At 34.7% G+C, this 25,120-nt stretch overlaps 1 protein-coding gene across 2 annotated transcripts; it reads right to left on the bottom strand.

The window, feature by feature from the left end:
* Positions 1-9,770: 9,770 nt before the first annotated feature.
* LOC141461756 (tetratricopeptide repeat protein 5-like) lies at positions 9,771-15,114 on the bottom strand. Of its 2 annotated transcripts, XM_074143059.1 has the most exons (10): positions 14,892-15,113; positions 14,576-14,683; positions 14,328-14,433; positions 13,927-14,144; positions 13,327-13,569; positions 13,067-13,117; positions 12,102-12,287; positions 11,873-12,021; positions 11,636-11,780; positions 9,771-10,108 (listed from the first exon to the last, which is right to left on the bottom strand). In XM_074143059.1, exons 1-10 carry the CDS (start codon positions 14,946-14,948, stop codon positions 10,043-10,045), a joined length of 1,329 nt encoding a protein of 442 aa, XP_073999160.1. In that variant the 5' UTR covers positions 14,949-15,113; the 3' UTR covers positions 9,771-10,042. The 2 variants fall into 2 exon arrangements, with proteins under 2 accessions (XP_073999160.1, XP_073999161.1); XM_074143060.1 differs by lacking the exon at positions 13,067-13,117 and having other exon boundaries at positions 14,892-15,114.
* Positions 15,115-25,120: the final 10,006 nt, after the last annotated feature.

Raw genomic sequence — 25,120 nt, 5'->3', positions numbered from 1 at the left:
GTGTCTTTGTTGAACATAATTTAATACATAGTATGCTACGTGTCACTTCGCAAAGTAATAATTAAGTAAGAAAATAATAATAATAATAATAATAGTTAACTAAATGTATAAATAAGAACCTACTTTGGGTGTATAAAAATTGGCGCGTGGTCTTGATGGAGAACCCCGTGACTTGTTCTTCCACAAATCGGGTCGTTTTTTCTTTACTCTTTCACGGAGTTGAGCAAGCACCTCACGGTAGTAATGTTGATTAATTATAATCGATATTTTCATCCGTTTTGGACGTGAAAGGGCGACCCGGGCGGGGTCATCATCTCCGACGTCTTCTCGGCCATCTTGAAAACACTTAAACCACTCAAAAACTTGCGTACGTGATAAACATTCATCGCCATAAACTTCTTTGAATAAAAGATCAAGTTTCAGTAGTGGTTTTACCCAGTTTCATGTGAAGTTTCACGACAATTCGTTGCTCTACTACAATGTGTAGTATCATGTTTTCGGCAAAACGAAACTACACCTCTTACTGGTCAGACAGATTTCTCTACAAACACGTGTGAGACGCTGCAATCGAAAGAGAAGGCTCTACGCTGCACAGCTGTCGGTCGTTAAGATTTAGCGCATGCATAGTTTTTCTGTAGCAGCATGTCTCGTTATTTAATAGCCTCATAATGAATGAAAATCTTAGAGCTAGAGAAAATTATATTAGAGAATATTAAGAATTTGGTTTAAATCACTAACTACATCGGAAAATTACTAATATTAAACCTAACACAATGGAGTGCGTCTTATTTTAAAGGCTGTTGGAACTTTGCCAAAAGTGCAACCATCCATAAAAATGTAGAAAATTGTACGCTTTCCGTGCCACCATAATAGTAAGGGAGCTTCTGCAGCCATTAACATGTTAGTCATGTGTAAACCCATACAGAGTAAATAATATTCAATAATACCAAAAATAATTGTCACATATAAACATAAAAGTGTTAGAAAGTCCTTTACCAACTATAAAATAACCTTTCCGGCTACTAATAAAGTAGATATTTATTTATATTACTGAGGGAAATGTACTGTTACGTGCCACTCACACAAAAATAGCAGTTTTATTTTATTTTTTTTATTTAATTTAACGCGACATCTGACGCCTCAACATCTGGCGCCCGGTGCTTTTTTCCAGTGCATTTCCGGCATGAGGACAGTTTGCTCTGGTTATTGACAACACTGTCCATCACTGGACAGTGAGCTGCAAAAAAAAAATAAGGTACTAGTATGAGAGAAACGCGGGATATCCGCGTTGTTGGAATCTAGAACGTTAACCACTAAGCCAAGAGTTCATTAATCTAAATGCTAGAAAGAATAATGTCAATTTCAGTACTTATTTTTTTATTTTTTCTCAAGCTTTTGTTGTTTTGTTAGTTGAGTGGCACTTTTGGATGGCTATTTCTTACAAAATTATAATAATAGCGGATCCGATGACGGCACCTAAAGATGGTATCAAATGCTAACTTCTGGCTTGCGATTCACAAAATCCGAGATACACACATCATACACAAATCAAATTAAAAAAACAAAACAAAAACTAAATACAGAACTAAGTGGAGAATTAAAATAAACCACGATAAGAACTAACGCTATACGAGGTGTGGCTATTAAATAACGAGACTATTGCTATAAAACATTTTATTTTAAATTTATACATATTTAGTTATTATCACCTTCAATATACACCCCTCCCCAATCCCTACAACGCTCCATGCGAATTTACCATTGTTCGTAACAGTGCTGGAAGTCTTTTTCTGTCAGCTCCTGCATGACGCGTGCCGCTTTTTCTTTCACAGCTTCAACGGACTGAAATCCGTGTTCCTTTTAATGCAGATTTGACTTTGGGGGAACAGATAAAAGTCACACGGGGGCCAGGTCAAGCGAATAAGGGCGGATGGCCTAAAACTGGGATGTTGTACTTGGCTAGAAACTTCTTGACAGACAATGAGCCGGCACCGGTTGTCTTGATGGAGAACCCCGTGACTTGTTCTTACACAAATCGGGTCGTTTTTTTCCTTACTCTTTTCACGGAGTTGAGCAAGCACCTCACGGTAGTAATGTTGATTAATTATAATTGATTGATTAATTAAATATTTTCATCCGTTTTGGACATGGAAGGGCGACCCGGGCGGTCATCATCTCCGACGTCTTCGCGGCCATCTTGGAAACGCTTGAACCACTCAGAAACTCGCGCACGTGATTAACATTCATCGCCATAAACTTCTTTTAATAAAAGATAAGTTTCAGTAGCGGTTTTACCGAGTTTCATGAGAAATTTCACGACAATTCGTTGTTCTACTGTGTAGTAATCATGTTTTCGGCAAAACGAAACTAACACCTCTTACACAAACGACGGTTTCGGTCAGACAGATTTATCTACAAACACGTGAGACGCTGCAATGGCTTTACGCTGCACAGCTGTCGCGGTCGTTAGGATTTAGCGCATGCATAGTTCTTCTGTAGCATCATCAGTCTCGTTATTTAATAGCCACACCTCGTACTCTTCACAAAACGCAGACCCTCCTTTAATCGACAATTTAGGACACAATAATTCTCTGATCCCCTGTGGTCTATGCACGTTAAGTACCTAGGCCTAACTTTGGACAACAAACTGACTTTCACCACACACGTTCAGGACAAAGTAAACTCAAGGCAAACTGGACTACAAGACTATTATTCCCTCTACTCACACGTGACTCCAAAAATGACTGGTGACCAACAAACTTCTCGTCTACAAAGGTGGTCATTAGGCCCGATGTTGCTCTACGCCAGCTCCGCCTGGAGCCTGGACTTGTAGCAGTAACATCAAGAAACTCCAGGACAACACAGAACAAAGTTCTTAGACTCTTCTCGACGCACTAGTCATTGACTCACTCCACGGAGACTGCATCCATTATCCCTGGTACACTCCTATATCCAGAATCGTCTACTGCAACTCCTTTCCATCCTAGACTGTCATCCTAATCCACTCTGCCGCGACATAGCCTCCTGCAGATCCTTCTACACCCTACAGGCGCAAAAGAATCACATACTTCTCTAACTTTCTACACTAACTGCAAGTTTTTCCTCTCCTTTTTCCTTGCATTCTTTACCCTTCCCATCTTAAGCTATCCGCATACCATTATTATTATGAAGGTTATAGTGTGTTGTTCGTTGGCACTTCAAGTTTTTATTTATTGTACATATTTATAATAAAGATTTATTATCTATCTCTATCCGACATTTTCGGTGAAAGTAAAGCGCTCTCTCACTACAGTACATGAAAATGAAAAACAATCTGATAATTAAAATGGATGTTATATATATTTATAACTTGCTGAATTAACTTAATTGGCATCAAACTGTTTGCATTACATTGATAATTGGTTCGTCCAAGCTCTGTTTCTGGTTTGTTATTTTTATGAATTATTAAGGTGTATCATTTAATTAAACAATTTTTTTTTATTAAAATAAAATCATATTATCCAATTAACTTTTATATCAACAAATTAGAAACGTTCGAAAAATCTTGTGTTTTATTCAAATATTGTATCAATTGACATTATTTAAGTAATTTTACAGCATTAATTTTCATTAAGAAAATTTAGAATTTATTAGGTATTACAGACCATTATGCTGGCCATTTCATCTACAAAATATTTGTACTCCATTTGACTTAGATTGATTGTGTATTAGGAGGTATTTAAAACAAAAGTAAATTTAAAAAAATAAATGAACAGTAATAAACAGTTGCTTACGTTACAATATTAATTAAATGCAAAAGTCCTTCTGTAGGATAGTTGTAGAAAGGGTTGATTATCAAAAAATTGTACAAAAAAAAGCGTAATTTTTTAGCGTAGAAGAAGAAATTTAGAAAAGCGTACCAAACTTTGATAACTATTTCTTATTTTCCTAAAAACATTTTAAATTTCAAAACTTAATATTTATAAACTGAATTTTGTGTATTTGTAATATGCAGGCCCTGAAGAGGACAATATATTTGTCGAGACCGACATAGCTGAAACAGACGTGGTTGGTTCAATAACTATTTACTTATTTGTATTGTAATCCTGACGGGTTTAATAAGTACACTTCCTATTAGGTGGAAAAAAATGGGTTTTCTGTCTCTTTTTATCTGACTCTTTGACTGGCAGAGTGACTGATACTTCAGTCAACTTCTCGGTACTCCCACTTCTCTAGTCAGTCAGCCATGACATAAGCCACTTACCCATTCCTATAGAATGAAATAAAGAAGAACGGCCCCTTCAAGCCCATTACTGTGCTCTCAGCTTCTGCACAAAGTAACCCAGCTGAATTAATACCCATCCAAAGGGCTTTCGCTTCAGCATTCATCTACCCTATCGCAAACTTCTATCGTAAAAAAGTATTGAAGTAGAACTTTATTGCATTTATATAGATAATATTATGATTCTGATTCCCTTTTATTTAAAAATCAATATTGTTTTCATGCAAATTCCCAAATTTGAGTTCTTTAAACGTTATTTGAGATCCACTTAAAGTAAGAAAATAGACTTAAAATCAAAAACTCCTGCGCTATTATAAATGAAAAGGCCAAATAACAGACTAGCATAAACTTGCTAAAATAAAGTAGCAGTTTATTTTAAGTGCTTGTAGCAGCACTTATGGTGGAGAAGTCAAGATCTAGGCAAGCTACTAGAGTTATTCGACGTTCAGGTTGTTTTTTCTACAAACGTTTGGTGTGGAGTTTTTGGAAATCAACTAGTCGGCCCATACTTCTACAGAGAGAATTTAGCTGGTGTAAGGTATCTTACTTTTTTTAAGAGACATTTTGCCAGTTCTGCTTGAAGATGTTCATCTACAACGTCGGCTAGATATGTATTTTCAACAAGATGGTTGCCCGGCACATAATGCGAGAGTTGTTCGACGTTACCTGGACAGAAATTTCCACGAAAAGTCCTTAGTGACTCATTGTCCCATCCAATGGCCACCTCGATCTCTGGACTTAACCCCAATGGACTATTTTTTGTGGGGTTATCTAAAAAATAAAGTGTACAGTAACCTTAATCCTGTGGCTTCAGTCGATGATCTGAAACTTCGAATAAATCTAGCCTGCCTAGATCTTGACTTCGCCACATAAGTGCTGCTACAATCAAAGCGTAGGAGTCCAGAGTTTTGGCTTGCCTATCCGTTGATGGTGCCTAGTTTGAACAGATTCTTTAAAAAAAAAAATAACGTAATTTTGACAATAAACTGAAATTTGTTTTTCATATTTTAAATTACCATAACTTTTGAAAAACCTACCGATTTCAAAAATTTTTTTTTTGTTTTTTTAGGAGCTCAAATACTATAAAAATATGCAAAAAAAAATATAACGTTCTATTTGAAAAACAAAAGTTGGATGCTGCATCTCGAGATACAGGGGTTTAAAAAAATTGGTCAATCACTGAAAATAAACTAGACTAAAAATGATTAAATACGTGTTTTTTATTGTTACGAAATTTCAGAATACTACTACTGAATTCATGCTTAAATTGTGGCATTCCGCTAGTATTTAGCAAGCTAACTGCATCAATAGAATCCAATTTTCCTATTAACTGATTGTACCAATTAAATTAATCACAGACATTAGTGAGGGGCTTTAAAATATTTAAACATATCTTTGGGAGATAGTCACCATCCATTAGTTGAATTTTATACCACCATCTAACCATCTTTTTTAGAACCTCTATTCCAATGGACTCTAACCTAACTTCTATACGTACATAATGATTAGGTACATTTCGTGGCCAATGGAAGATGGATTTAAAATATCTGGTCTGAACATATTCTAACTTATTGCAATATAATGGAGCCCAAATTTCTGCGCTATACATATATATTAAAACGGAATTAATCATAGATGCTAATAATTTTTTTCTTGTCACTAGCGAATCCGATTTTGACTTTATTAAAATTTCTCTAACTTTACGGGATGCTAAATGTGATTTTCTAATGAAATGGTCAGCTGTAAGTGAAAAAAGGCTTGAAAAAGAGAAAAAGCATTCCGAGATAAATGTATGGTTTTACTATTTCAATTTTGAAGTTATCGTAAAAAAAGGGGATTAAACCTATAGAATTACATGAAAGAACAGGTTATGGTAGCAACTGTGGTGATTGTAGTATTAAAAAATTAATACAACGCAACATGTGCGAAGTACATCAGCTTGGAAAGGTATTAGGTAAGGCGTCTAAACATAAGTGTAAGCAGGCCTGCCGAATGATTTGATAGTTAGAAAGAGAAGCTAAATCATTTTATGAAAGATTACGCTAGTTGCGTTATGAAATCCAGCCGGCACTTCCAACCGGTAGAGCAAAATACTACAAGAGAGTGTAATGTAGCAGGAAATGAGCATGCGCAGGAAATCGGGGAAGCCGTTTAAAGAAGATCGAAAAACCTGCAACGTCGATACTCTGGTCGGTACCGCTTTTGAATATAATTCCTCGCTGTCGCTCTCCTTCGTAGCTCTTAAGCAAAATATCAAATTCAAACACTTTTTCGAAATGAGAGTGCGCTAAAATCCAGTGCAAACAACAATTCGAAAAATTCATCTGATTGCAGTGCTCCACTTTTATAAAAAGAAGAAATGGAGTAGTGCATGAAATTGCACCTTTGAAGGCTCTTCCCTCACGAAGAATGGAAATTACCAACTTCTCAATAAAAATCCACTTGTCAATCTGCAAAAGATCTCTAGCATATGGCATAAAAAATGGATTTGACAGCCGTCATTTGGCATTATTCTTTCTTACTAAGAAATATAGGTTTTTACATCTTTACCTTGAAATACATTTCTTTCAAGATTAACTTTGTGTAAATTTCCATTCCAATAAATTGGATTTTGTCAATGAAAGTAAAGTAAAGTAATCGCCTATTTTTTGAGGCGGAGCTTAACGCCCAACTACCAATTAGGTGTCGTGGGCGGGGCAGAAACTCATACTTTTACTGTAAACAATTTTTCCCAACAAATAAAAAGTAGTCATACACGGGATTCGAACCGGCGACCTCACAGTTACTAAGCCACGTTCTTGACCACTAGACCAAGACAAGCTCCTGGATTTTATCATTACTGTTAAGAAATTAACAAAAAAAAACTGGTATGTGACCAACATTTACGTATTTTGGATTTAACTGTGTAACCAAAGGTGCAATCACAAAATTAAGAGCTTCTGTTATTTATAATTAAGACTATATTTTTATTTTTAGATTCAGGTATGTTGCAAAGTCTAAAAAAAAGAAGTTGTGACGTGAGATTTTTAAAATGTCGAACATTTGAAATTTTTGAGTTCTAGAATTGTTATTCTGTGCTTAAATGTGATTTAAGACTATCATCGTAATTTGACATTTAAAATTCTCTTTTATGGTATTGACGACTGCCATTAAATTAGTGTAAACAGAATTCACTGAATTCATGCATTTATATTTATTTATTTTTATTTTTTTTCGGCGCATCAACAGCTGAGGTTATTAGCGCCTCTAATATCTGTTCTTCTCAAACATATTTCTCCACTACTTGGGATGGCAGTTGTTCTTGTCACCCATGCGCATCCATCGCTGAACCTTGACCAGCAAGGTTAGTGGAGCTCCAGGTTACGAATAATGCCTCCATACATCCCCTCTTAAATCATCGACTCAGTCGACGAGGGGGAGGGTGGATACATAGTTGCCATTCCTTATATTTTCCTCATTTCGAGGTTATCCAAACCCTTAGGCATGCCTCTTATCAGTAATATAAATTAAAATAATTATAAGTAAATTATCGATGTGCTTCCCTATAGTATATCATGTAGATTCAACTTGTTTCTCTCTTAGCCAAAAGGTTATTTGCTCTTGAAGGGAAGAACTTTTATAGATATTCCTTCCCCTGTTAATAGTCCTTAAATCTAACTGGGTGTAGTACTCTTATAGATATTCCTACACCCACTATAATGGCTATTATCCTACAACTAAATACTGTACAGTTATACAATCATTCACGCTAATAAATACGAACATGCTAATGAATACATTCACGCTAGTAAATACAAACATGCTAATAAATACAAACATGCTAATAAATACAAACATGCTAATAAATACATTCACGCCAATAAATACATTCACGCTAATAAATACAAACATGCTAATAAATACAAACATGCTAATAAATACATACACGCTAATAAATACATTTATACCAATAAAAATTTTTCACTCTACATTTACACTTTGGGAAGAGTACTCGATATTCCTCTTCCCTTTAACCTCTAAACCTAAACCTAATCTAATCTAAATTTGGTGATACTTATTTATTCTCTTCAAGAAAGCAAATAACCCTTTTGTATATGAAGACCCTTCTTGCAACGTTGTGCGCAAATCATGTGGCAGGCCTGCTGCTTCTCTATCTTGACGAAGTGCCTGACACACTTCCAACACATGCCAAACTGAAAGTCTCTCTCTGCACCGTGATCACCTCGGTTTTCTAGCACCTAGAAGGAGGTACCAAGGAGGTGGTTCGTGTGTGCCCAATTCGTAGCCTCGTCAATATTACTGATTCTCGCCGCGGGAGATTCTCAGCTGCTGAACGTTGCACCCGTGGTTCAATATCTTTCAGTTTTTCATTGACGCAATCCCACTGATGCTGCCATTTTCTAATTATGTTTTCTCTTATTTGAGCTTTTAGATCAGTGGGTCGAACAGGGATGTCATTTTGTATTTGATTAGAGGCGGCCCTTTTTGCCGCCTGATCCGCTTTTTCATTGCCAGCTATGCCAATGTGGCCTGGTATCCATGTGAAGATCACTCGTTGACCGTGGGATTTTAGCTGAACTAGGAGATTATATATTTTGCTAATAAACGGGTCCAGGGAGAATACATCCGAAAGAGCTGAGAGTGCACTTAATGAGTCCGAAAGGATCATTACTTTATTGTATCCATTATCCAGTGATCTTTGGAGAGCCTGAACGATTGCGTGTAGTTCTGCTGTGTATACAGAGCTATATCGGGGTAGTGTCCACGTTTCTGTTATTCCATATGTGAATATGGCACTTCCTACGCCACTCTCCGTCTTCGACCCATCTGTAAATACGGGTCGATACTCTTCATTTCTATGTAAAATGTCTAATAATTCTTGCCTATAAATAATGGGAGGGGTTTCTTCTTTTCGATAGGCAGCCATTTTCATGCATATGTTAGCGGGAGTTATTTGCCAAGGAGGAGAAGTCATAATGTATTCCTCCACAGGACCAAATGTGCATTTTTATTATTGTTATTATTATTATTATAATTTATATCACCTGAAATTGCATCCGTATAAAGTATACTGAAATTACACCGCTTACCAACGCGGACCCGTCTTCACCACATGTAATTTTTCTTCTGTTGAACTGTAATTGAATAAATTTGCAAACAGTATATGTCAAAAATTTTAATAAATACAGCATGCTCACAAAAAAAAATAATAATAATAAATTAGGGAAAAGATTCAGTGTTGCCTGTAACGAGAGAACACTGTCCGGAGGCCGGCAGTGCACTGCAAAAAGCTCCGGGCACCAATAACCTTAGATAATGACGAGCCTTAAATCATAAATAATAATAATAATAAATTATATAGAATAAAAAACTAAAATTATTAGTTTGTTGTATTTATTTATTTTTATATTTTTATATTTTTTATTTATTTTTATATTTTTTATTTATTTTTATATTTTTTATTTATTTTTATATTTTTTATTTATTTTTATATAAAAAAGCATCAGAAACAAAATATATCTTAGACAATCTCTTTTAATTTTTTTTTTCCGTTTTAATTTCTCAAACATAATAATTTTTTGGATGAATGTAATTAGAGAGCTTTCGCTACATTTCTCTAACCAAAGGTCAATTTCAATGAATATTTAAATAAAGAAAAACAAAAAATAGAAATTAATACAAAACTATTTAGACATTCATAAATTAAAAGTAAAACCAGGCATCGTCTTTTCCAGCGGTGATAATTCAGGTGGCATGTAATCCTGAAAGAAAGGTTCCTTCTTAGCCATTTGAGTGGAACAATGAAGTCGCTGGATCATCCACTCGAAGCGAATGGAATTGATAGGTCTGTAAACAAAGAAAATATATGTTAGAGTAGCAAGGTTCATTGAGACTGTTGTAAGTAACAGTAACAAAATATGGGACATTAGAAGCATGCCTTAGGACTTTTAATATTATATTAGTGATAGGTCTGTACGACGCGGTCTCTTTTAATAATTGTTACTACCCAACAATTAGTTGGTTGTTACCGTAGCATATTAGAAGCATGATTGATGGCTGTATATAGTAAATGGGTGAATAATTGAGGAAAACGTGTGAGTGGATTCAGTGTTGTAAAGTATTTCCTGCCAGACATTGTTTCCGGTTCAGTTTCCAAGTGCCATGTTGAAAAACCTGTTATAATCTGAAAATGAAAGTACATAACGCGATACATGGAAGTTCGAAATTGCTCCACTAGGGTTGAATGGTTTTTCTCTTAAATACTGGAGCATTTAAATTATCTCGTGTTCTCTAGACAGAAATGCACTCTTCCGACAAAAGTAGACACCGCATAATCAACTGTGCTGCAGCTAATTTCAATGCACTGCAACACGTCAGTCTTCGTGCAGAAAGTAAGAACTGTCCTTACAAATTGTTAGGTAAATAAAAATACTTAAATGGTAATAGGAAATCAAGGTAATGTACAATGGCTACTTTATACTTTTACAAACAATACTTCTACGGTTATTACTGGTTTAATTATAATATCCTGTCTATCTTCATTACAGATTTGTAACAATTTGAAACCTTAATTATTAGAATGCACTGTAACAGTTCCTCTACTAATAGGGGAAACAAACCGATTCCGATATAAATAGTGTTCGATTCTTTTTAGAAGTTCAGATTGTTTCATTACTAACCCATAGCGTCGACGCCAGCCAATAATCTGTATTAAAGAATTATTGTAATTCTCCTGTATGCTACAGATACAGTGCCGATCAAAAGTCTAAATACAACACAATATTTCGGGAATTTTCAAAATAAAGAATTATTAGAGTAAAAAATGTGATTTAAACATTTTTAAACATTTGTAACTATTATTACTAAATATACGTATATATGAGAGATGAAAAGACCTCTGCCATCTCCCATTGCATATAAATAAAAAGATCGGAGTTGATGCCTGAACAAAAGTCCACATACAGAATTGATAAATTGAATATTATTATAATACTTTAACTAAAAATTTATTAGTTTTAGTTGAAACGTGAATATAGGCGGATTTGAGTTAGTTAAGAATTTATTATTATTTAAAATGGTTCACCAAAGAAAGAAAATTTCTGTGACAGAACGCAGATTAATAGTTAAATTAAATAATCAAGGATTTTCATATCTTAACATTGCAAACATTATTCAAAGAAGCCACGCGAGTGTCCAGACTGTGATAAGAAATTATAAAAACCAAAAAACTTTTGAAAGTAAGCCGAGAAATGGGCAACCGCCTAAGCTTTCCGACCGAGATAAAAGACAAATTTTCAGGGTGTATGCAGACTTTTGTTCAGCACTGTAGATATGTATGGAATGTATTGAGGCACGTTACAAGATGCTGCTTACCTGCTCGTTATATTTGAAGTTTACTAATTTGTAGTCAGGGTTTGGAATAAAAATTGTATCCCCTACAAAAAACTTTTTATCTGGGACCATGTTGTAAACGGTGGTCACGAAAACCTGACCATTGGGTTCTATTAACCCACAAGTACTGCAATAAATCCAGAATGTCAATATCGTCAAAATTAATCAATAATTCATATGTATAGAGATTCAGGAGGATGATGCGCAGTCTATACTTACAATGGCAGGCAGTCTTCTGCAGGCACACACCACATAACTTTCCCATAAGCAAGCAAATTGGGGTTCTCGCCCAAGTGTAAAGAACTTATTCTGGTAGGTTCGGCCCCCAACGATGACGCGAAAGGTTCGACTAAAGTATTTTGAAGTTCCTGTAACAGAGAAATCAAAATTCCTTGGTGACAGTACCAACTTGAAGGCAGTGTACGATGTACAAATTTCTATAACTTACCCTCCGAAGCTTGGCCAGACGTTTCGTATTTAGTTTCCCAAAATTAGAACAAGAAGTTTGTATATTATTGAGAAAAGTAAGTAGGTTCTCCTTGAGCTCACTAGCTGGGACGTTATCACCGTCAAGCGCAATGGCATTGTCCAATGAAGTTAAAGCTTCCTTGTAGTTTTCACAAAACGCGTTGACCTGCAACCGAACATGTTAGTTTAGAATTAGAACTACATTCAGCGTCTAGACAGCACTAGAGGAGTGTTTACTCCCATCTCAAGCTATGCTCCAAAACTGGAGTTGACTTTCCGCGGACGATGGAAGCACATACTTTACCATTACCACTTTACCAATTAATGTCTCTACACGCGGACTCGAACGGGGAATCGCCCCCTTAATAATCTGAACTTACAACCACTACTCCAAACCCGTCCCTGTAATTAATAAAGGACACCTAGTAAAAGTAATTGCCTATTTTTTCAGGCGAGTGTTACGTCCAACTACCGAATTAGGATTCGTGGACGGAGGCGACTAACAAACATACTTTACTGCTAATTACTTTTATTAACCATTAAATAAAATCCAAGACCTATAGGCCGGGGATTCGAACCCAGTACCACAATACACATTAGCTTTACAGGTCTCGCCTTTAACCGCTCGGCTACCATGGTGTTCAAATGACACCTTGTTCTCTACAGCTGCATTCATCCGGTTTAGTCCTATCCATGAAATATTTCTGAAACTGGTGTTGAATTTATTAATTTTCGAAGATTAAATAGTGGCCAGCAACGCTTGTTGTACTGCAGTGTATGGTCACATTCTTTCTTTAAGAATTAGCAGCACATTACCCAGTCAGAGGGCCCGAAATAAGTGTTCCGTTCTATTTTGAATTCATTAGGCGGTGATATGTGTAGGGGAGGTAATGGTCAGTACTTCTGAATGTGGCCACTTGTATGTACAATAGTAGGAATACTTACGTAACCCTGGTAATAGAATAGCTCAGGATTCAAGGTATGTCCATTGCTAACCTGCAACACACGAAATCCTGAATGTCACTGCATTGAAGCAGTTATCATAATGTTACATTACAGCTTAAAATTCAGAAATTAATTTTTCATTTCGTCTGATGTTTACAAATATTCAGTGGAGTGTTAAAAAAAAACTTTTGGATCACAAATATTTGTAAACCTCCTCTCATCTCCAAAATCACTAAGACATTTCATAAAGGAATACTTACAGCCTGTTTGTATGCTGATAGGGCTAGCTTGGCGCTCTTCAAGCCCTCCTGTAGTTTCAAGTGGCCAGTAAGATAGGCGTTGCCCAAAACAGCCCAGGATGATCCATCTTTTACGTCCATCGCCACAGCTTCTTTGGCCAAGTTAAGGCCTGTTTGAAGGTAAATTTTCTCTCTGCCTCGATATTTTGCGGCCAATTCACGGCAAACGGCTGACATGTTCCGGAGAGCCTCTTTGCTTCGTACCTGCTTTCAGAAAACCGTCTAAACATTATTACAAATACTTATTCCTCTAGTATCAAAGCCTCTTATTGCAATGTGTGTGATTAAAGTGTCTTTAGTCTAAAAAATTGGTGGCTAAAAGATAAGTGGCTTCAAGTTTAGTGTCATAGAAAAATATGAATGAAGAAGGGGCCGGCCACTAATTCCCAATGAAATGGTTCTGCACGGTCGCTATTCCGGCGGGCAGTTATTCTTTAAAGACTGAATATTCTTGCAACTGAGCCATTTTAACCAAATTCTATTGGTGAACTTTACGATATTTGCTTGGTTTCGCGGATTACACACATACCAAAATTTAAAATAAGATATATAAATCCTGACCAGTTTAAGCGATTTTTCGAGACAAAATTGTGCCTTCTCATAGAGTTTCTTGTCCCAGTAGCAGTCGGCAAGGATGTTCCATGCTACAGTGTTGTTGGGATCAATCGTTACTACCTTGGTGAGCGCATCAATCGCCGGTTGTTTATCTGACTTTGTTAGGCTATACAGCTGACCAAGCTTCATCCAGAACATCAATTCACTTTGCCTAATTAATATTTCTGCAAAACACAGAGTTATGGTTTTTTTAGTGGTACACAAAATTGCAAGCAATCTGTAGCGCCTTTGCTAGACTTACACTTATAAGGTGCTACACAGTGTGAATGAATATGGCCTCAATTCTCACAAAAATATGTGACCTGTAATGCTTTTACAAAGGCTAATGTGAGTAAAAGTAGTATTACCTTGGTTGCGCAGCATTATTTCTACTAAAGGTTCTCCATATTTGACGACCTCATAATGATTGTACTTTTTTTCCTCATAAAATTTAACTAAATCGTCTACCAGCCTCTAAAAGATTAAAGCCTAAAATGAGTTAAATGTACGTAATTGAGGTAGATGAGTGAGATGTTGGCTAAAACCAAAGTAATTGCCCACATCTGCAGTTCTGCATGTGGTTAGTGAGAGCAGTATAATAAAATACTTTACATACGCAGATCGGTTTCAATTTATTTCCAAGCACTTCGACTGTTACGCCAGTATTATCGTCTTCCGTTTGCAACTCCTCTGGTGGCGAAATGTGGAGGGCTCGCATCCCTTCCTTTAAAGAAAAACGAAACTTTAATGAATCTAATAAAGCTAACTAAGCTGTAATTATTGTAATAATAATATTTCAGCAGGACGATAGCCCAAAAACTGTTATGTGGGATCGCCCAATGCTTTCCAATAAATGGGAATAGCTAAAAATTATTATTAACACCAACAAGAATCTTTAGTGAGCATTTGAACATATTTATGAAATTTCTTACCACAATTTCCCTGATGTCTGCATCTTCTTCATCATAATTTGGAAAAGCGCTGGCCATTTTACAATATTAGTTTTATAACTAATTATTAATAAATTTATCACTTAATTTGTTTAATAATAAGTGTTTGGGTAGATCTTAAAACGGATTGGTTTTAGTAATTATTTAGGAAGGTTATTGTGCAGGTTAGCTTACAAATTGATCGGCACGTATTTACTTCCACCAAACTGAAAATCACATTTTTCCTTATTTTATAGATTTTTTTATTTTAAATGATTAGAGCTGTGTTTTTGAATCTACATAAAAAAATAAAATGAGTTCCCCTATTCTAAGTAATAATTGAATAACCAAGTGAGCTAGTACTGTTTTACATTTGCTAAAATATTTATATATATACTTCTGTAAATTCATTCTCATCCTCATGAATTGAAATGAAATAATAATTTCCCTAAGAATGAATGAATGAGAATAAGGTCATAGAAGTCGTAAACAGCACTCTGAACCACGGAGCTTCACCCTGGACATTACGTTCGACGGCGGATCCCTCCTAGAGTTCGGGGCTGATTAATCACAAAAATTAAAACTGTCCGGTAGGACAGTTGTATAAGGGTTGATCGTCAAAAACTGGACGAAAAAGCGTAACGTTGAAAAACACCCAACTTTGACAATTTTTTTCTCTTTTTCTATAAAAGATAAAATTCCCAAATTTTCTTTAAAATAAAGGGCAAACCCTCCTTTATGACTGTAATTTTTTTGCAACAACCCAGATCTAATAGGTTTTGAGAAAAAAGTTGCCGAAAATGAGCAAAAACGGCTTTTTCAAAAAATGTTGTTGTTCTTGTTCTTCTTGTTGTTGTTGTTACCTTTTTTGTAAACAACGTAGCGCCTAAACGCGAGAACCGATTTTCATGAATGAGGTGTCATTCGATTCGGAATTTTATGTAGATGTACCTTTTGGGGGTCTCCACGCTGTACATCGAATGGGAGAGGAGTAAGCCCCCTTTATGTAAGGCCCCCTCCAAAATTATTATTACTAATTACTCTATAAATCTTGGTCCGATTTTGATAAAATTTGGTAGGATGATAGGGATAAGGCTCCCCTACGTAACAATAAAGCGGCGACCAGCTCTTACACTTGTTAAGAGGAAGTATAGCAATCGTTTCAAATTATCGACACGTGAACCGATTTTCATGAATGAAGTGTCATTCGAATCGAAATTTTGTGCAGATTTGTACTTTAAAAGTCTCGACGCCATGCCTCATAAGGAGGGGAGTTAGCCCTACCTAAATAAGGCCCTTTCTAAAACTATTATTACCAATATTTCTATAAAGCTTAGTCCGATTTTGATAAAATTTAGCACGAAGTGATTAAAGCTCCTCTACGTGGCTGTGAAGTGCCATCATGCTCTTACGCCTACTAAGAGGAAGTACTGCTCTCGTTAAAATTATCAATGAGTGAACCGATTTTCATCAATGAATTGTCGTTCGATTCAAAATCTTTGCCTTTTAGGGAGAAGTACTGCAATCGCAGTTTATTTTTCTTGCTCCTCTTAAAAGGAAGTACTGAAATCGCAGTTTAATTTTGCTATTTACGCACAAATACCTTCCTATTTTATTAAAAACGCTTTCTCAAAAAAATTGTTATTGAGGATGGGACCGCAATTATAATCATTCTTTAAAAAGATCTCTCCAGTAGTTACGGTTCCGACTAAACGGCTTATCAGGTTATAATGAAAGAATGGCCTATTCCAAATTTTAAAAAAATCTGTAAAGCAGATATGTTCCTTTGCAAAATACACAAAAAGAAAAATCTAACCAAAAGGTACAAAAATCTCCTTAACAAAAACTTACAGTTTAAAATGTTAAGTATAAGGGTTGATTAAACGCCAAAAGGTACACAAATCAGCAAGTACCCATCATTTCATTTATACTTCATTGATATGATTTAAGTAATTTTACTGCATTAACTTTTCTTTCACATTTTTAGAATTTATTAGATGTCACAGACCCTTATGCTGGCCACTTCATTTATAATATTTTTTTGTTATAATTATGATAAATCACTTTTATAACATATGTACATGCATGTTAAAGTAGAAAAAGACAAAGTTAGAGTCGGCTACTGTCTTGAATTCGTCTTACCGAAATATTCGTGAGCACAAATAACACACAGTTATAACAAGTAGATTATTCAACAACAATTATTGATTTCTCAATTGTAATTTAATTTAGTCCCCCTCATTTTACTTGTAGTAAAATACTGGAATAATTAGCTGTCCTAAAAATATGCATATCTTATTTATTTTATATTACACATATTACAACAATGTGGGATGAATACCTAGATTGAGAATGTAATTGAAACTATATTATTTGCGATAAAGCCAGATAATTATTACCTATTATTATAAACGTTTGACTACTACATAAAATAACAATTACTTTGATCGAAGAATGAACTTAAACCGACTATTTAAAAAAATAAATAAATTAAAATAAATAAATAAAATAAACAAAATCATTGATGTATGTTGGTGTAAGCATTTTTTAAAAAAGGTTTTGAATTTTTTAGCCTCATAATTTTTTTTTATTTTTTATAACGTTTTTCTTTTTAACCTGTATTTAACAGTTTGATTATTATAAATAACTAGATATTACAGTCAATCTACAGTGCTACTTGAACATATATTTTGTAGATGAAAATGGCCAGCATGAGGGTCTGTGACATCTAATAAATTCTAAAAATGTGAAGGAAAAGTTAATGCAGTAAAATTACTTAAATAACATCAATGAAGTATAAATGAAATGATGGGTACTTGCTGATTTGTGTACCTTTTGGCGTTTAATCAACCCTTATACTTAACATTTTAAACTGTAAGTTTTTGTTAAGGAGATAACAAATAGGAAATCAAGTGTTTAAGAATACAAAACAAAATCTGAAGCGTAAAATAAAAACCCTTTGGTCATTGAATTGCTTGATATGTAGGGAAGCAAAAAACTGCTAAGAATCGAGTCCTACAACTATACGATATACTCATTGAACCTGAACAATGTGGCGCAAAAATGGCATCATCGGGATGTAAATTGAAGACGTGAATCATTCACACTTTATTTACATTAACCTAATCAATGATCTTTCATTGGGAAGATACGATAATGATCAAAGTCGATGGATTTTGTACAGAAGTAGTAATTAATGTTTTTCAACTTTTTACTTCATAAAAAAAGTAATCTATGTCTAGCATAGAATTTAGTGAGTAACTAATGCATTTAACATTTACCTCAGAAACTAAGACATCAACTTCAAAACAACCTCTGTTTCAACTGCATAAATAAGAAATATATTTTCTGATTTTACAGGACGCTATGAAATATAATCAAGATAGTGTTTACTGAAAGAGAAAGGTTTTTGGTTTTCTTATATTAGTTGATTTTTAATTCAAATTTTAGTTAAAACATGGTAATACTTTTTTTAATTAATAATGTGTGTATTAATATACAATACTGATGACCTGTTAGACCAAAAATCCTTTTACCTACTAAATCTCCTTCAAAAAGCAATTTACAGTTTAAAAAGTACAATTTACAAAATTACCCAACATTTCATTCATACTTCAGCTCGTAATTCTAGCCAGGTAGAAACGTTGGAAAAAGCCTTTATTTAATAGACTTTAACAATCACCATTGAACAATGTTGTCATGAATCCTACACAATATGGGAAAGTGGGGTAACTGTGCGCATTTTCCCCCCCAAAAATAATAAAAAATTCAGCGAACATGTAAAAACATCCAGGATTTTTTTGTGAGTTAAAAAAAGCTTTGTTTATATTGTCTGAGGAGTAAGACTATCAAAAGTAAGTTAATAAAGACCTATATTTTTTTCGCCTAAAAGCTGCACTGCGCACCCTTACCCATCCTATATGGGATAACTGTACGCAGAAGTCGGGTAACTGTACGCATTACTGTGGCATTTGTATGAATGGAAAAACAATGAAAAAACAATACCTTGAACAAGTAATTATATTATATACAAGTAATGAATTATATTTTTAGTGGTCACAAAAATCGCAAACACAATTTTCAGGTGTATCCCAACCAGAACATAGAGCATGTGCCCAACGAGAACATTGTGTGCATCTATACCATAACTCATTTTTTCGAGAAATATCGTCATTCCATAAAACATTTTAGCAAGATTCAGCACATGTTCGGATAATTCCTTTTCTTGCTGCTCAGAAAAAATAGGAGATTTTTCCCATATTGGGACCCTTTGTTGATTCTTCAGCATCCCCAAGCTTCATTCTCTTCCTTACGGTAGCTTCAGGAATACCATATTCCCTGCCTGCTTCTCTAATGGCAATACCCCTCTTTACCGCTGAGATCGCTTGAAGTAACTGGTCAGCGGTCCAGTTACCAATATTGGTTTTCCTCTGGTACTTGCGTGGCATCTAATAGAAGCAAAATAATTTATATTACTTATTGTTTTAAAGAAATGTTGTCGGGGTAGTCGTACGCGCGCAAGGTTACCCCTACAATATTGCGCACAGTTACCCCGATAGCATAACCTGTACAATTAACAGTGAAGAAATATGTTTAAAAAAAGATAATGGAATTTAACAAAGATGGATCATAGACCCTAGAGCGGATCTTTTCAATGACATATACTTTAAATAATAATAATTATATAATTCCAACTTACGGCTTAACTTGGCACGGGAAGAACTTAGACGTAACCAACACAAAACCTTTGCGCGCCAATAATTCATGTGTTAAATGCGCTACCTGTACTGCTTGTCATATTTCTGTTTCCAAGACTAAAGGATAGAGAATAGCACCGACATTATTAGCCAAAATCAGTCTTATTGTTGCATATCTCAATGCGTACGATTACCCATCGCGTACGACTCTCCCCTATATTAAATGACAAATATATTATGTACGCAACTTTTAAAACAATTGATATGATTTAAGTGATTAATTTAAAATTAATTATTAAGAAATTATTAGATGTCACAGACAAGGTAAACTCTTAATTGAAGATGGAATACTAATTACTGGCGCTTTAGTTTTTGTTTTTAAGTAAAACATTCTGTACAATTTTGTTGTATTAAAGGATCATACTAACTCCTAATATCGAATCCAATTGTGGACTATCTGGTGGATTAATTCTTAGAATGTTATAAAGAAACATATCTACGGGGGATACTTCGAACAATAATAATAAGTATTCAAAGACGTTACGTTTCCAAATACTTCAATTAATTTAATATTATTTGAATCTTACTTTACAACTTTTACGTAGTAAGAATAAATATGGAATAATAATAATAATAATTTTTTCTTAAGAGACCATTCTTGCTAAAAAGACGATCTGGTTACACTGCCTAATACAGCGGCAACATACAACCGTAGGTTTTGATAGGTTGCTAGTCAAAATTTGTTAATTTTTCTCGCATTAAAAATGAGTACCACTGCAGTAGTAAAACCAAATAAGTTTAACGCTGGCGATAAAGTTTTTGCTAAAATTAGTGATTATCCATACTGGCCGGCATTAATTTTAGATGTTAATACAGGGAATAAAGATGGCGTGCTATATAAGGTACTCTGTTACGGTTCTTATCGGCTTGCCTTGGTCAAAGAAGATGGAATATGCGATTACATTAAAAACAAGAAATTATACGGCAAGCCGAGGAACACGTGTATGTCGTTTGATAGCGCAATTCTAGATATTGACGCTAGTATTGGATGTTTTAAAAAAAATCGGAAAAAAATACATCAAATTTACTGCATCAATAAACGATTAAATAAGTGGTTGAAAAAAGCAAAGCGTGCCAAAAACCCACCTAACCAGGAGAGTTCCGAGCATAAGTTACAAAAGAAGATGACTCAGTTAAAGACATTGAGAATAGAGTGTAAAATGCTTAAGCTGGACCTCAGAATAAAACGTTGCCTAAATTTGGTTGAACCAAATCTACAAAATTGTTTACAGTTTCTAACCCAACTCGATACTCTACAAATTACACCTGTGATGCTTAAAAAACATCCTGAGGTGGTTAACACGATCAGTAGAGTTAAGCTTTATATGGGCCACATTCGTACTTCGAAGGAAACGCAGGAAATGGAATTCAAGTATTCACGGCAAGCCGCAGAAATACGTGCGAAAGCAGACGGAGTTTATCATAAAATCAAAACTTTATTTAATTCTGAATCAGATGCAGATTTTGTTATCCGTTTTGGTAGCCAGTTACGGACATTCCAAGCGAAAACAGTTGGATTATCTTGCAGAGAATTCATGTATTTAACTACAGAGCCTGTATGAACTGCATTAGGGTAAATATGAAAACATTCACTAGTTACTTAGATTAGCTGATTTTATTTAAGCACCACAGATTCTATTCTTTCTTTGTGGTTGGTTTTAACATGATTAACCAAACTGACGACTTTTTCAGAGGTGAGTGAAGGCTATTGAAGATAAAACAGAAAAAGTATCCGAGAAACAAGGCAAATAGAACAAATGATTCAGTGTAAATAAATATATCATATCTTCTAGTTGCTTGTAAAGGCAGACAGTAGGTTTGTAAATACCTAATTGTAACTGAACGAAAAATTTATTTAAAATTTTGATTTATAATCATTATTGTTTGAATCCTTTGATTTTGTCGATCAATTGTTCAGCGTCTTTATGATTAATATTTCCCACTCCTTCATTTAATGATCTTTTCTTCATATAAGTGTTTGTTATATAATTACATAGTAAACAAAATATATATTATTATTTATTTTTATTTTATTTTTTTGGCCTTATTATACGACGCAATTTATCCATTGGTATTGTGTACTTGCGCTAATATGTATTATTATTATAAATTCTATGGCATTACTTTAAAAATATATAAACTTGTATTTAGTGTTTTACCCAAATTATGGTGTTTTGATATTTATTTCCCACTAAAATGTTTTGATTTGAGTGCAGTGTTTATAGCGAATATAAGCATAAAGGTTTTGAAAGGGTTCTGATTTGAGGGCAGTAAGTATTTATAGTGAGTAAAAGCAGAAAAGTCTTGAAAGGGTTCTGATTTGAGAGCAGTAAGTGTTTATAGTGAGTAAAAGCAGAAAGGTCTTGAAAGGGTTCTGATTTGAGGGCAGTAAGTTTTTATAGCGAATATAAGCAGAAAGGTCTTGAAAGTGTTCTGAATTGAGGGCAGTAAGTGTTTATAGCGTGTAAAAGCAGAAAGGCTTCTGATTTGAGAGCAGTGTTTATAGTGAGTAAAAGCAGAAAGGCTTCTGATGTGAGAGCAGTGTTTATAGCGAGTAAAAGAAGAAAGGTCTAGAAAGGGTTCTGATTTGAGGGCAGTAAGTGTTTATAGCGAATATAAGCAGAAAGGTCTTGAAAGTGTTCTGAATTAAGGCAGTAAGTGTTTATAGCGTGTAAAAGTAGAAAGGCTTCTGATTTGAGAGCAGTGTTTATAGCGAGTAAAAGCAGAAAGGGTTCTGATGTGAGGGCAGTGTTTATAGTGAGTAAAAGCAGAAAGGTCTTGAAAGGGTTCTGATTTGAGAGCAGTAAATGTTTATAGCGAGTAAAAGCAGAAAGGGTTCTGATGTGAGGGCAGTGTTTATAGCGTGTAAAAGCAGAAAGATCTTGAAAGGGTTCTGATTTGAGGGCAGTAAGTATTTATAGCGAATATAAGCAGAAAGATATTGAAAGGGTTTTGATATTTGAGGGCAGTAAGTGTTTATAGCGAATATAAGCAGAAAGGTCTTGAAAGGATTCTGATTTGAGGGCAGTGTTTTTAGTGAGTAAAAGCAGAAAGGTCTTGAGGGCTTTAGCTTTAATACGAGTACCTGCAGCCACTATAATGATGTAGAAGCTCCTGTCTTTAGAAACATTAGTTTCCAATTAATGCATTTATTGAAAAGGTTATTAATAAACATTGTACTCAACTTACTCATGCTGGACTAGTATAAAAATTTTTCAATATGTCCCAGGCTAAAACATGGTCGGATATATTAAATCTAAATCTCCCTGTATTATTCTATTTATACTATTTACTGATTAGCGAGATATTATACTACCTCTACTGAATCACACCGATTGTAGCAGACCCTTTGTTATTAGTATGATTTGTTATTATTGAGATCATTATATTCATTAATTCATTTGGCGACTCATCCATTAAGGGTTTGTATCTTCAAAAAACCAAATCCATAACAAACTTGCCAAATTTTTTTGGTGAACGCCAAATTCCTACCTTTTTGTAATTGTTCAATAGAAGCAAACTAAATATGTTATTCGTTAACTGAGTATGGTTAATACATTTATTTAAACATTGGGTAAGACCGTCCAATCTGCAGTTAATATCAATACCCAAAAGAAATACACAAAGTTATTCTTTTAACTAGCAAATTCTTATAGTTAGGTTATCCAATAATACAGTTAATAAAGATCAGGTAAAGCCAATTATTAAAGGTACAGCTTTGGTGTTTACCTTGACAATGTTCGACTATTCGTTCTTAGTTAATACAATAATATTGTCAAAAGGAAGGGATTTAGCAATGCGGTTAATGTTTTGGATTCGAACCCAGCGTTTGTCCTTTGGATTTTCTCATCCTGGGAACTTATAGCTGACTGTGCGGTGAGAAAGTTTCTGTAACGAGAGAACACTAACCACATTGCATTTGCTGGAGGCCGGCAGTGCACTGAAAAAAGCTCCGCGTGCCAATAATCTCAGATGTTGACTTGCCTTAAATCATTAAAAAAAATAATAATAATAATTACTGCCAAAAGAAGGCAACATTAATACAATAGGGTTTTGCCCGTTGCCCCAAACTGATCGTTACCGCAGATATATTTTACTACCTTATAGAAGTACAGCCTCGACACGAGTCCTCACCTCAGCCTGGGTAGGGATCCAGGAGGTTAGAAAAGGGATAGCCTTGGATCAAACGAGGGATAGAACGAAGTAATAGCAGTGAAGTTATACACCACTACGCCCTACATATACTGTGTATTTGAGGTTTTACACTGTATGTTCTTCATGTTCATGTAGTTAGGCTGGGATACCCGCGGGGACGCCAAGTACCCTGAAGAAGTAGCTAATCCGGAGACTTGTAAGATTAACTTTGTATAAATTTTTCATTTCAATAAATTGGATTTTGGTCAAAACAAATGAGAAATTTAAAAAAAAAAAACAGGTGCGTGACCAATATTTAACGCTGTAAAAAAAAGTCTAGTTCACTAGGAACAAATTTTATTAAATACAGGAGGCTCACAAAAAAATACATAAAATTATAAAGAATGAAAAACTGAAATTATTGGTTAGTTGTATTTATTTAGTTTATACAGGGTAATCCATTTAAAACGCACCAATCGCTAATAACTTTTTAGGAAAGCGGAATTTTGAAAAAACCCATGAAGTAAACTATGTTTTTTTCGCTCTAGTTTTCAAATTTTCCACCCCCGATGCTGTAGCTTTATTTTTCGCGGAGTTACGGGTAAAAACCTGATCGGGGTTTCATAAGGACCTCTGGTTTTGAGAATGATCATGAAAACTAAATAAGAAACTGTGAAAAATGACGCTGATCCCGTTTCGATATCTCTAATATAAGTTGAGATATTTAAGATCAAAGTTACAATTTTATCTATTCGTGATCGGTTTTCAATATTAATTTTCCACCAAAACTTCACCGTTTTGGGGAGGTCCTCTGACTGCAAAAAAAAAAGTTATTTGTGACGCAAAGAACAAAAATAATAATAATTGAAGATTTTAAAATATGAAGTGTAATGTAATGGTTATGGGTGAATCAGGATAAATTTGTTTTATCATCAAATAAAAGCAACCATCACATCATTTTAATGTACCCCGTATGCAAGAATTCTTGAACTGTGATTACGGTAAGAATATCTGGCCAGGTTGCTGGTCTAATGATCAAGAGCGTGGCTTTGTAAGTGAGAGATCACCAGTTCGAATCCCGTGTATGCAGTTATTCATAATGCTTAATACATCATAATACTTTTTTAAATAAAATGTAGTCATACGAGGGATTCGCACTAGGGATCTCCCACTTACAAAGCCACGCTCATGACCACTAGACCAACACCCTCCCCTCCCTGACAAGATATTCTTACCGTAATCACAGTTCAAGAAGTCTTGCATACTGGGTGCATTAAAATGATGTGATGATTGCTTTTATTTGATGATAAAACAAATTAATTTTGATTCACCCACAACCAT

This window comes from Rhodnius prolixus, unplaced genomic scaffold (assembly GCF_049639745.1).
Source record: "Rhodnius prolixus isolate KJV_2025 unplaced genomic scaffold, Rpr scaffold_12, whole genome shotgun sequence".
In the NCBI taxonomy this organism is placed as follows: Eukaryota; Metazoa; Arthropoda; class Insecta; order Hemiptera; family Reduviidae; genus Rhodnius; species Rhodnius prolixus.
This window is presented reverse-complemented; position numbering and strand designations above follow the sequence as displayed.